At 46.9% G+C, this 13405-nt stretch overlaps 1 protein-coding gene across 1 annotated transcript in view; it reads right to left on the minus strand.

The window, feature by feature from the left end:
• Positions 1 to 281: 281 nt before the first annotated feature.
• TMEFF2 (transmembrane protein with EGF like and two follistatin like domains 2) overlaps positions 282 to 13405 on the minus strand; it is a 243227-nt gene continuing 230103 nt past the window's right edge. Inside the window, exon 10 of the mRNA XM_032354243.1 lies at positions 282 to 1158. Within this exon, the coding sequence (XP_032210134.1) occupies positions 1137 to 1158 (22 nt within the window). The 3' untranslated portion in view covers positions 282 to 1136. The remainder of the gene's footprint in view (positions 1159 to 13405) is intronic.

The following is a 13405-nucleotide window of genomic DNA, read 5'->3' on the forward strand; positions in this document are numbered from 1 at the left end:
AGCAAGCCTCTATGCAGAGACTGAAAGTGCTTTGCTAACATTTTGCCTTGGTCCCCATGTATTCGATGTGGAGGTCTTTGCAGTAAATCCCTTTATAGTTATCTAAGGCTGTCCTTGCACTGAATTTGTAGCTCCTAATATAGTTCTGTCCCCATAGCCTCCTCTTGGAATAGTTCATTGGACCCAGGACAGATTCGAGTGGACCCAATCCAGATAACAAATACAACCCAATTAAATCTCACTGGACATCCAGTTTACTTTTCTTATCCCGAGGAGGGAAAGAGTAATCAAATTTTAATGATAAATGTGCAAACACATAAAAGTAATGTATGCAATTAAAAACAGTTTAATCTCTCATAGTATCTTACAGATTTTTCTCTCCAGCATACACCTTTTGGGTCTGACAGATTCAGTGCCTTCTTCCTACTCATCATTCTTATGAACCATTAGCAAAGCAGGTTCTTGTTACTTCTTTTTACTTTATATTGCTACAGTGGTGGCCATATAGATCCTTAGGATTAGGTCACATACAGTGGTTTTTCCCTTCCTCTCTCTCCAGTTTTCCATAAGACAATGTCTGGTGGATAAAATCCAAAGGTCCCCGCTCACCTCACCGAGGAGCGCTCTTGGTTTGCCTTTGCCGGTGGTAATTTATTCTGAATACATCTCATCCATTTACCGCTGACCTCATGGAAAGCAGGGTTCGTTTTACAGTTTCTGCCTCAGCAGCTCTGGAAGTACGTTCTTCGGAGCCGACGCTTTTCGTTTTTACTTGCATTCCTTCACATGAATGGCTAATGATAGAATCAAGACCCACATCTCGAACAAATGAAATCAGACTAGGTGCCCCTTGTTTCTCTGTTCCTTTGGTTTGAGTTTCATCCTACGTAGCAGTTTACCTTGGGGTCTTTCTGAGCTGTGCCATAGAGAGTCATTAAACAAGTTTCCCTTCTTTAAAATCAGATCAGAACTAAGTGATATTAATAAGAAATAAAACAAGAGCATGTGTCCATTCTGCCTATTTAAAGGGAATGTGAAAGCCATCTGTGGATTCGAAGAAAGACTTAGCAGTCCCTCACTTTCTTACTGAGCTTTCCCGTGCACCTTTACTTGGTGGGTCAGGCGGCCACAAGGTGTTACGTTGCTTTGTCCCAGGTCCTGAAAAGGCAGAATGGAAGACGAGTCCGAAAGCGACTTTACAGATGGATCTTAGAGTTCCAGTGCCTTTCAGAAACAACAAATCATTCTTTTTTTAAAAATTTATTTATTTCCAGCATAACAGTATCATTATTTTTTCACCACACCCAGTGCTCCATGCAATCCATGCCCTCTATAATACCCACCACCTGGTACCCGACCTCCTACTCCCCCCGCCACTTCAAACCTCTCAGATTGTTTTTCAGAGTCTATAGTCTCTCATGGTTCACCTCCCCTTCCAATTTACCCCAACCCCCTTCTCTCTAACTCCCCATGTCCTCCATGCTTTTTGTTATGCTCCACAAATAAGTGAAACCATATGATAATTGACTCTCGCTGCTTGACTTATTTCACTCAGCATAATCTCTTCCAGTCCCGTCCATGTTGCTACAAAAGTTGGTTATTCATCCTTTCTGATGAGGCATAATACTCCATAGTGTATATGGACCACATCTTCCTTATCCATTCATCCATTGAAGGGCATCTTGGTTCTTTCCACAATCTGGCGACCGTGGCCATTGCTGCTATAAACATTGGGGTACAGATGGCCCTTCTTTTCACGACATCTGTATCTTTGGGGTAAATACCCAGGAGTGCAATGGCAGGGTCATAGGGAAATAGTTCCATTTTTAATATCTTGAGGAATCTCCACACTGTTCTCCAAAGAGGCTGCACCAACTTGCATTCCCACAGACAGCATAAGAGGGTTCCCCTTTCTCCACATCCTCGCCAACACATGTTGTTTCCTGTCTTGCTAATTTTGGCCATTCTAACTGGTGTAAGGTGATATCTCAATGTGGTTTTAATTTGAATCTCCCTGATGGCTAGTGGTGATGAACATTTTTTCATGTGTCTGATAGCCATTTGTATGTCTTTATTGGAGAAGTGTCTGTCCATATCTTCTGCCCATTTTTTGATATGATTGTCTGTTTTGTGTGTGTTGAGTTTGAGGAGTTCTTTATAGATCCTGGATATCAACCTTTTGTCTGTACTGTCATTTGCAAATATCTTCTCCCATTCCGTGGGTTGCCTCTTTGTTTTCTTGACTGTTTCCTTTGCTGTGCAGAAGCTTTTGACTTTGATGAAGTCCCAAAAATTTATTTTCCCTTTCGTTTCCTTTGCCTTTGGAGACATATCTTGAAAGAAGTTGCTGCGGCTGATATCGAAGATATGACTGCCTATGTTCTCCTCTAGGAGTCTGATGGATTCCCATCTCACATTGAGGTCTTTTATCCATTTTGAATTTATCTTTGTGTATGGTGTAAGAGAATGGTCGAGTTTCATTCTTCTACATATAGCTGCCCAGTTTTCCCAGCACCATTTATTGAAGAGACTGTTTTTTTTCCACTGTATATTTTTTCCTGAAGAAGTCAAACTCTCTCTCTTTGCAGATGACATGATTCTCTATATGGAAAACCCAAAAGACTCCACCCCCAAACTACTAGAACTCATACAGCAATTCAGCAACGTGGCAGGATACAAAGTCAATGTACAGAAATCAGTGGCTTTCTTATACACTAACAATGAAAATACAGAAAGGGAAATTAGAGAATCGATTCCATTTACCATAGCACCAAGAGCCAGAAGATACCTGGGAATAAACCTAACCAAAGAGGTAAAGGATCTGTACTAGAGGAACAACAGAACACTAATGAAAGAAATTGAAGAAGACACAAAAAGATGGAAGACCATTCCATGCTCTCGGATCGGAAGAATAAACATTGTTAAAATGTCTATACTGCCTAGAGAAATCTATACTTTTAATGCTATTCCGATCAAAATTCCACCGGTATTCTTCAAAGAGCTGGAGCAAATAATCCTAAAATTTGTATGGAATCAGAAGAGACCCCGAATCGCTAAGGAAATGTTGAAAAACAAAAATAAAACTGGGGGCATCACGTTATGTGATTTCAAGTTTTACTACAAAGCTGTGATCACTAAGACAGCATGGTACTGGCATAAAAACAGACACATAGACCAGTGGAACAAGTAGAGAGGCCAGATATGGACCCTCAACTCTATGGTCAAACAACAAATCATTCTTAAACTGACAGCTTCTAATTAAATTGATTGTGAGATAAAAAGCACCCAATACACCCAAAACAAAAAATCCCTGGTGAGTTGCAAAAGGCATTTAATGCTCCTAAGCCTTTCTGGAAGTAGATGTCCTTGAAGGCTCTCATAGCAACAAGTTAAAGGTCTCCGCTGGGGGGCTACGGACACGCTGTAATGACTGTAACTGATGGCACATGGGCTCTGTACTACCTTGGACCCACCAGGGTACTGCCTGGAAGCTAGTATGGCCTACGGACAGTTGGAAGGAAGAGAGGGGAAAAGAAATAGGACTCCAAGAGGCTTTTAGCAGCCTCTGTGTAGTAGTTGAGAAGCTGAGACATTGAGGCCTCTTTTAGAGATCAGTAACTTCCAAATGATGTCCAAACCTGTCTTATTTGACTTCTGTCAATTTTGCCATAATAACATAGTTATGTTCATGACTTGCATGGCCAGTATTCCTGGTAGATTGGCAGAAACTCAGAGATGACTTTAATTTCATTCATTCATTCATTCATTCATTTGGCAAGTATTAATTGAGTAGCTACAATGTTCCAAGAACTGTTCTAAACCTTGAGGCCATATAAACAAGACCATCTTCTTGATCTCATTTAGCGTAACATGCTTTGGGGTGGAGAGGCCAGAGAAAAAAGATGGAAAAACAAGTAAACATACAGCACAGGTTCATGTCTGATATGATATCACGTATAGAAGTTTGAAATCATCTTGTTAAATCTTTTCCCCTGGCACCTATACTTTTGGTAGAAAGGGCTATGTGGACAGCTGAGTTCATCAAAATTGGGGAAAAAAAGGATAGGGAGACAGGAGAGAAAGACAGGAACCTGAAGACAGCATCCTTTTCTTATGGTGAAACATGTGTTCTGGTATGACTCCTAAGTGGATGTCTCTGAGGACAATTTTGGTAGAAAGTTTCAAAATAATTGAAGAATGGCAGCATTATTGGAACGAATATCTGGCTGGCCAGCCGGTAACCCTCAAAGACGCACAATTTCTGACTTGTTAGGATTAAACAGAAAATAATGGAAACAGCATGATATGGTACAACAGAATGAATTTTGGATTAATCTGGATCAAATTTCAACCATGTCCATCCTGGCTCTGTGACTTGGCCACATGAACTACACCTGTACAAGTTACTTTACAGTTATTTCATTTTAAAACTTACAATAATGACATATCTCAGAGGGTCATTGTAAGAAATAAGTGAAATATTATTCACAAAATGCCCCAACCTATACTTCTCCCATAAAAGATGAGGAGGAAATTAACACAAGTGAGTCTTGTTTTTGCTTTTTTACAAAAGATTTTATTTATCTATTTGAGAGAGAGAGAGACAGCATGAGCACGGGAGAGGCAGAGAGAGAGAAGGACAAACAGGTTTCCTGCGAAGCAGGGAACCCAATGCAGGGCTCGATCCCAGGACCCGGGGATCATGACCAGAGCTGAAGGCAGATGCCAAACCTACTGAGCCACCCAGGTGACCCAGGTCTTGTTTTTATCTTAGTCATAAATGATAGTTTTATGTATATCATACATTATTACAAGCAGTAAACCATAGTATCGATTCTTTAAAATCTTCTGACGTAGTTAGAAAGAAAAAGTCAGTCCTTTAAGGGCCGTTGTCAGGGCCAACAAGGGGTTATGTCTAAAATGGAAGAACTTCTGGTTCTGTGTGTTTAGGATTAATTCTGGCACAGTGTTGCTTTGAGTATGGCCACTCCTCAAGTTAGCTTTTGAGGCTTTTTGATACTGTGAAACAACAACTCAATGCAGGATCAAAGGACGGAGAATTCCAGGTTGATTCATGAATTTTAAAGTGAGGATGTCTTCTAGTGCGGGGCGTAATGGGAAGCGATGCGTGCCAGGGAGATGGAAACTCAAGAGAACAAAAAGACCTTGATTTCAAAGAAAGAAAGAAAGAAAAAATCAACAACTTAATCTCTTTAATGCCTCAGATCCTGACAGAAAAATTTGCAGTGATGAAAAGAAGGAAGCAAAATACAGATGACTAGACCAATTTTCCCCACAAGACCAGGTGATGGCACAGTATTTCCAGCCTTGCCAGAGACGGCTTTGAACAGCTCCCACACAGGCGCCCTCCCGGATGCGAGGGCTTGAAGAAGGTCTCTTCACTTCATGCCTTGCTGCTAAGTAAACAGGCAAAAATCATGAAGCAAACTAATTTGTAGAGTGTGCACGTGCTTCCCCAGATGACATGCAATTCGGGCTTAATGACCTTTTTATAAAGTTCTTGGCATGACGCAGGTAGCTCGTTGACTAGGCAACGTGTTTACAGGTATTGCTATGAAATGGACCCAGGCATTGGGTTAGAAGTGTTTCTCGATTTTTCGATTTTCTGGAAATGAAATCCAATTTGCCTAGTTTCAGTGTCCAGTCCTTTGCCTGCCAACGCGGTGAGTACCGGGTCTTGCCCCTCCGCGGGCTCTTGCAGGTGCGCACGGGCTCTCGGCATCCTTTCCGCCCCTGGAAGCTGTTCCGACGGCGTCGGGCTGTCCCGGCGGCGGGTGAACAGAGGGTTGACCCGGCGGTGCGGCCACGCGGAGTCGCCACCCTTCGCGGCCGGCCGGGGCGGGGGGGGGGGGGGCGGCGTCGAACCCCCTGGAGGGCTCCGCGCGGCTCCCGGAGCAGCATCTCACCCCCGATGGCCAGCGAGGAGCCCCGTCCCCGGAGCCGTCGCGCATCTTCCTGCCGGGCCGACCCGGTGACTTTGCTCCAACTGCGGTTTTCCCGCACCGGGTCTGGCAGGGCCTGGGGCAGCGGCTCTCCTGGCGTGCGCGACCCGAGCCTCCCTCCTGCTTCCCCGCAGACGCGCGGTCCGAGTGTCGCTCAGAGAACGACCGTGTTCGCGGCCGGAAGGAGTGACAGACGCGCCACGACGGAAGAGGCGCCGGCGGTCCCCGCATCGCCGGCGCAGCTGGACGGGCCCTTGAAGAAGGCGTTTCCTTCGCGGCTTTTGGGGAACCAGAGGCCCCTGGTCGCGGCCTTCGCAGGCTCCTTCGACGGCTCACGGGCGCCCGCGAGCTCCGGAGGGGACCCCGGCTGCGCGGCCCCCGCGGCCGCGCTCCCACCGCGCCGGGCGCCTCGGGACCTGTTGGCTTTACCTAGGCGCGGACTCCGGTGACCCGGGGAGGGGGCTCAGTCCTGGGAGAAGTGGGGGTCCTAGGGCCAGGCCAGAGTCGGCAGAGCGCCTCCTCCTCGGGGACGGCACCGAAGGTGTCACAGGCGGGTGTGGACACCCCCGAGTCCCTGCGTCCCCGCAGGAGCCCCGGCGTGTGTCCGCCGTGGCGACCGTCGTGTGTCCGCCGGGTGTCCGCCGTGGCGACCGTCGTGTGTCCGCCGGGTGACCGTCGAGTGTCCGCCGCGGTGACGGCCCATCGGCGCGGCGGACGTGCCCGGGCACCTCTCGTGGGAGGGAAACACAGTGTTCCTGTCTGATGCCGGGGGCGGGGGTCCCAGCCTCTGCGGGACGTGGCTGAGGCCGCGGCTCTTTCCGAGACCCAGGGCCGGAGCGTCCCCGCAGCCGCTGCGCTCGGGCTCCGCTCCCAGGGCCGCGGTCGCGTGCGCTCCGAGGGGCAGCGGGGCGGCCCCCGGCCCATTCCCATCCCCCGCTGAGCCTCCGCGTACAGGGCCGCGCTGGTCCCCGCAGGTCCTCGCAGACGTGACGGTTCGCTCTGCTGGGCGGCCTGACCCCGCGTCCCCAGGCGGACCGCGGACGGACTTGTCTCCCCGAAGCAGGGTCTAGCCTGGCTCTCCGCGGCTGCTCGGGGCCGCTAGCCGACCCCAGGACGTTGTTGTCCCGGTGCGGCCGGGCACACGCTGTCCCGCGGCTCGTGCGCGACGGCCGCGGCTCGGCAGCCCGGGGGAGCGCGGCCTCCAGGGGGCACAGGACGCGGTTCCGCTCGGCGCGTCCGGGGAGCCGACCCAGTGCCCGGGACAAGGTTGTTCTGCGGGTACGGAGACTCTCATCTGCACGTCGTGAGGTCGGGAACTGGGAGGAAGAAACATGCCAGCACAAAGCTCTTGCCTTAAACACGTTCTCTTCCTCACCCGGGGGCGCGCAGGGTCGTTCCGGGAGCCGCGGTGGCCTCCTGTGCAGCCTGGAAGTCGCTGCTCCCCGGCCCACCGGGCGTGCGGCACTGCGGCCCCCAGGCTCCGGCCAGAGGCCTTCCAGGGGTCCCCGTCCTGCTCCTGCTCCTGCCCCTGCCCCTGCCCCTGCCCCTGCTCCTGCTCCTGCTCTGGCCTCTTCCCTTCCTCCCGAAACCCCGCTCACGGGCCGCAGACCAGTGGCTTCTCCAAGGACTGTTGGGACGAACCATCTTTAAAGGCCTCTTCCCGGAACCGCCCCCTAATCCAGGGCTTTGCCGCCTCCCTCACCTCCTGGGCCCCAGGCTCCTCTTTCTCGCTCGCCTTCCTCCCCCGCTCCCCACGGTCGGTTACACTCCGAGGGGGTCACGCTCACGAGCCATCCGTCCGGAGCTTACGGCTATGAACAGGGGAAATCACGTCTCGCTAAGAATTATTTTGTCAAGTTAGTGAGGACCGCAGTGACCACGGTGTTTTTAACTTTGGTTTGTCAGGAGACCTGTGAAGCGACATGGAACAGAACGTGCTAGAAGCATTGGCTTTACTGGACGAGTTCATCCAGCCCAACTCTCTGTCCTTTTACAGTAGCTGATCTCAGCCCAGGGGACCGCCGGTGGCTCTTTGTATATTATGGAAGTAATACAACATTCTTACGATATTTTTCATTAGTCAGTTTTATATTGCGTCCAAGTTTGAAAGTTGGTTCAAGTATTTTGAAAAGAGTCACATAATCCATTTTTGAGTAAATGGAAGTAAAAACAAGCACATTTCTTAGCTTAGTCATTGCTATGGTTATTTAATGTTACATCACTTACACAAGTCCTGGTTCTGAAAGAAACTGAATGCCTCAGCTAATGCCAAGGAATGGCTTCTTGCTCATAGTTATCAAGGCAGGGAAGGAGATTCTCGGTTTGGGGAAGGAACCAGCTCAGAGGTCTGCACCATCATGAGCTGAGTACAACAACTCGAGTGCCGATTGTTGGGGAATGGCAACATGGGCACAGGGCATGTGGCGGTGACAAGGACCCAGGCTGAGGGTTCTCCAGGTACAGAGAAAAACAGAACACCATCATGGTGAGCAGAGTAGAACTGTTTAGACATCCTGGATCTAAGCAGGTGCAAGTCAGGCAGAGGGACAGTTAAGGAGACATGGGGCATCTGGCCCCCATCCTTTGTGGGCCCACTCGGGGCAGGCCTGACGGCAAGACTGAGAGTCCCTTGCCAGGACTCTAAAGTCCCTGAGAGTGGAAGGGCCCCTAGCAAGCTGCGTGGGAGGGGGTGGGTGTTAGTGGTCTGGGGAGACCGAGAAAAATGCAGAGGGGTACTTTGAGGTCCTCCGCTGAACTCTGAGGACAGAGAGGGGTTAAACCTTGCACAAGAACCACACTGTATACATGGATAGTTGGATGAATTACGGGTACATGACAGTGAAACTTTGTAGCATATCCTTTAGTGAGGATCCCAGTTACGAAAACTTATTTTATTGTCTTATAAAAACCTCAGCGTATATTCACAGAAACTATCTGAAAAGATATACGCAAACAACATGGTGTTTATCTTTTGGTGGATCATTTTATGTTTTTGGCCTATCTGTGTGTTCTAATTTTAGTTAAGTGTGCTTTATGTAATACGTGTATTCATAACTCGGCGTGATGTGGTGACAGCCTGGGCCGTTATCCTGTGCTTTGTTTTCATAGCTGGTTTCCCAAAAAGGCCTGAATTTTCAAGCCTTCACTCCATGGAGGAGAATTAAGCCGGACTGCGGCAGAGGTAACAGGGGATGAAGGCTTTGTGAGGGAAAAGGTGGTTAGGACATGGAGAAGGGGAGAAAGCCCAGTGAGTGGCGACCCTCCCAGAGAGGAGGGGCTTAGAGCCCTCTCAGAGCGCCCCGCAGAATGGCCTGTGTGGGCCTGGGCCTGGGCTGCCTCAGGAGATCAGTGTGGCCTCCTGAGGGTCACGAAGAGTGGCAGGCTCACGGTGGGGCACGGACGTCCTAGGAGCAGAGGACCAGTTCTCCTTCTGGTCCCCTCTCCCGAGTAACGCCTGGTTGGGGCTCCTCATTAACTCCGAGTTAGGTTCTTGTGCTGAGCTGAATTTGGTTTGGAAAATAAAAGAAGGTGTCATTTCCTTCACTTCTTATCTGATGCAAGAGAAATCACGAGAAATAATTAAAAGTTAGAAGTAGGACGCCTGGGTGGCTCAGTTGGTTGAGCGACTGCCTTCGGCTCAGGTCATGATCCCAGACTTCCGGGATCGAGTCCCGCCTGGGGCTCCCAGCTCCCTGGGGAGTCGGCTTCTCCCTCTGACCTCCTCCTCTCTCGTGCTCTCTCTCACTCATTCTCTCTCAAATAAATAAATAAAATCTTAAAAAAATAAATAAAAGTTATAAATAAATGAAAACCCGAGTTAAAATATCTCATTTAGTGTTACTGGAGATCGGTATCAACGGAGGTCACATTCTCAGAGTAGGTGGAATTCTAAAGTGGATTTTGGTCCGGAGCGAGGCTGGAGGGAGCCGGGACAGGACCAGTCGGGCTGCCCACCCCCCATGCTTTCCCGGGACTGACCGCAGAGGGCCATATGCGTTCGTATGTTTGTGCTTTATAAGCCAATGCCCTTACTTTATATAATGCTTTGTCCTTTGTATCGTGTGAATGCTCATATAAAGATAGCAATTAATTAAGTGAAAAGCTTTTTGTTATTGATAGCCAGATGATTAATTATGCACCGAGATGTCTGCTGTGACTGAGGGACAGGAATATTGGGTCCAGCTGCTACCTGACTTTGGCGACGGGAGATAGCCTCTGAAGACAAACATTAGCAGAGAGTCTGATATGACTCTGAAATAATCTCTGTCATGTTTTGATAGTCTGCACTGACTTCCCCTCAAGGATTCGCGAAAGTAAAGAATTCAGCCCTGCAAAGTCACTGCAATATTGACTCACTCATCCTGTGCCTGGAAACACACACAAGAGGTTTAACAGTTTGTGCTTGATCAGGCTAGACCTCTTTTAAAATGAAAGAATGATCCCTCCTCTTGTTCTGACATGATGCCAGTGAACCCAGTTGAAAAAAAATTAGAGGAGCTCTATTGTTTCTTCACTCTATATTGCCTCATTTCTCCAGACCCAGCTTTCTTGTCTCCACAAGAGACAATCCTTTGAGTAAGTCTGATAGCGTGATGCCTTCTAACTCTAGCTATAGGACTCCCTTTACGTTTCACTCAACTGGAGAAATATGGTTTCTTCCTCTTAATTCCTTGTACAACAAATAGTTATTATATCCATGAAAAAAAAAATTCCAGATATCGGAAGTTTACACTGTGCATATCTTGTTCTAAGCGCAACACGGATTGTCTCGTTTACTTCTCACAGTAGTGATACGGAGTATGGGAAGACGTCTTTCTCTCCATTTTAAATATGATGCGCACTGAGATCAGGCAACCTGCCTGAGGCTGAGTAGTTAGTAAGGCGGAACGTAGACTGGGACCCATTTCTGTCTTGCTTCAGAGGCCAAGTTTTAAGTATCAGATTCTCCTTGGAGGGATCCAATCACCACTTACCCCAGGCACCCCAAATCACCTTGTTCTATCTTTAATTCTTTGTGTAGGACTCATAACTTTATGGATTTGTTGGTCTTTTTTCTCTATTGTTTAATTAATCCTCTCTTCTTTTTCTTTTGCTAGTGTGCAAGCTCGAAAGCAGGGATCTGTTATCTGCTTCATCGCCATGTAAAGCACCCAGAATAATGTCTGGAATGGTGTAAGCACAGGATAAATGATTGTTGAATAAATGGAAATAATTGGAAAGGTGCTAATTTTCTGCTTTCTTGTTGCTCCCAGGCTAAGGGAAAGCGAGACTTGCATGGACAATTAAGGAAAACATGGAAAGTGCTGTAACAGAATTGGGGAGACTGCCAAGGGAATCATGGAGGCTTCACTGATAAGCTGGTATTTGCTCTGGGTATAAAGAGAGCCAGAAGAAGTGGATAGAATCTCAGAAGCAAGAAGCCAGAATTTGTGTAGAGGATGAGGAAGTCACCTTGCATATCTCACTATGAAGAGGCACATCTGTCTGGCCTTGAGATGTCTCCTGCAGGATCCCCAAGCCCTCGGAACTGACCATTAGCATTGCCTTTGTGACATTCTTTGTAATTGTTCATTTACCTCTTGGTCTCCCACCGAACCAGGACACTCCGACAGCAAGCTTCTTTCAGGCAGGGATTCTGCCTTATTTATCTTTGTATTCTCATAGCCTTGTATGGTGCTGGTACTTGGGGGGGTCTCGGTACATGTATAATGTGAAATAAATGTATAATGAATGAATGGGTGAATGACATGGCTTAATAGCAGTTTACTTAAAAAGTTTTAAACTTAAGTTGGGAACAAGCAGCAATAATAGTTAATGTGGCTTTGGGCGGCAACAGCCAAGGGCCGTGTCTGCTTTCGAGTATCTAGAATCTCGGAACTACAGAGACAGAAATGATAAGGAGAATAAGACTGGTGATGTGAAATGACTCGCTCAGGTTCCACCACAAATTTGTGATCAGAGCAGGAACTTTAATTTAGAGATTATGGCTCTCAGCTGAATGTGATGTTTTACAAGTTCAACTATATTCTCTTCTGGTCAGACCACAACTGTGCAATTCTGAGCTCTGCACTTAAAGAAATGTGTAGACAAAGTAGAGTTTTTCCGAGGAAGTTTGGTGCAGATGCCGGGGGAAGCAAGCAGAGTATCACAGGAAGACCAGAGGAGAACATGAAGGCTGTTTCAGCCAGAGAAGAAAGACTTGCTAAGGGGCCGCAGGGTGCATGGGAAAATCATATCGGTTCTAATATTTTAAAATATGTAAGTCATTATTCCTTTGCTCCAGAAAGGAAATATAAGAGCCATGGGTAGAAATCACAGAGCAGTGAATTTCAGCTTAACCTGAGAGGAAAAATAATGTCTCAAGATTAGAAGTCATCAAGAATGATTAAAATTCCAAGTCATAAGAAATATGCAATTAGAGGCTGGGTGAGTCTCTGTCAGGACAAGACTGTGAGTTCCTTCAGAGACGAGACCCAGGATCACGCGTATCTCCCTAAGACTTTGAATGGGGCTTGGCCCACAGTGTATGCTCAATTATGATTCACTATGTCTCTTTTAAAAGGACTTCCTTTAGGTAGTAGGAAAGCATGGAAGTGAACAGGAATGCACTGTATTGTTAACCCCATGGACTTCTCCAACACTTAGGTTTATGGTTCTTTGATTAAAAAAAATCCTGCAGAATAGCATGCCGATATTTAGCAAAGCAAGTCATTTCAGACTCTTCAACAGGGATGTGTGGGTGAACTTGCTGTTTCTTTTAAACTCTACCAAGCTCTACAGTGTTGCGTGTCACTCTTCCCGTAGGTGGAAGGGTTTGCTGTTGGCTACTGTCTTACAGGGGAGATCTCTGCTAGTGTATCTGTGCACTTGTCAACCAAACCAAAGCTCCATGCACAAGTTTAAATGGAGTTTGTTTTGTGCAAGCAGCACAAGACTGATTTATGGAAACACTTGTGCGATGATTATGCCCGTAGATTCACACTTTTCAGAGTGCCGACTAACCTAGAAAACCAAGTGTTTCAGAGTCCTAAATCTTGTTCAGATTGTCACCTTTTAAAAAGTGTTTTTATAAATATCATAAATATCACTTCAGGAAACCCATTTTTCACTGAATATTTTATATCCAGGATGTGTTGATTTGATATTTGTCTTTTTTTTTTTTTTTTTGGACACAGGAGTGTTGTTCCTTTCAGTCTATGTGGAGGTCACTGAAAGGAGCCAAAGAAAGTTCTAGATTTACTGCATGAGCCACAGAAAGCTTGGGAGAACTAAGTAAGAGTACGGCAATTATTTGATTTGTTATTCATCTCTTATTTTTTGAGAATTTTCATATTTTATTTCTTTCCAAAGTGATCATATCTATTTATATGCTCAAGAATTCCTATCACTAAGTTCTTTTAGATGTTATGGGATTATTTTGCTTTCTTATCCCAGCATTTAAA

The sequence above is a fragment of the Mustela erminea genome, chromosome 8 (assembly GCF_009829155.1).
Source record: "Mustela erminea isolate mMusErm1 chromosome 8, mMusErm1.Pri, whole genome shotgun sequence".
In the NCBI taxonomy this organism is placed as follows: domain Eukaryota; kingdom Metazoa; phylum Chordata; class Mammalia; order Carnivora; family Mustelidae; genus Mustela; species Mustela erminea.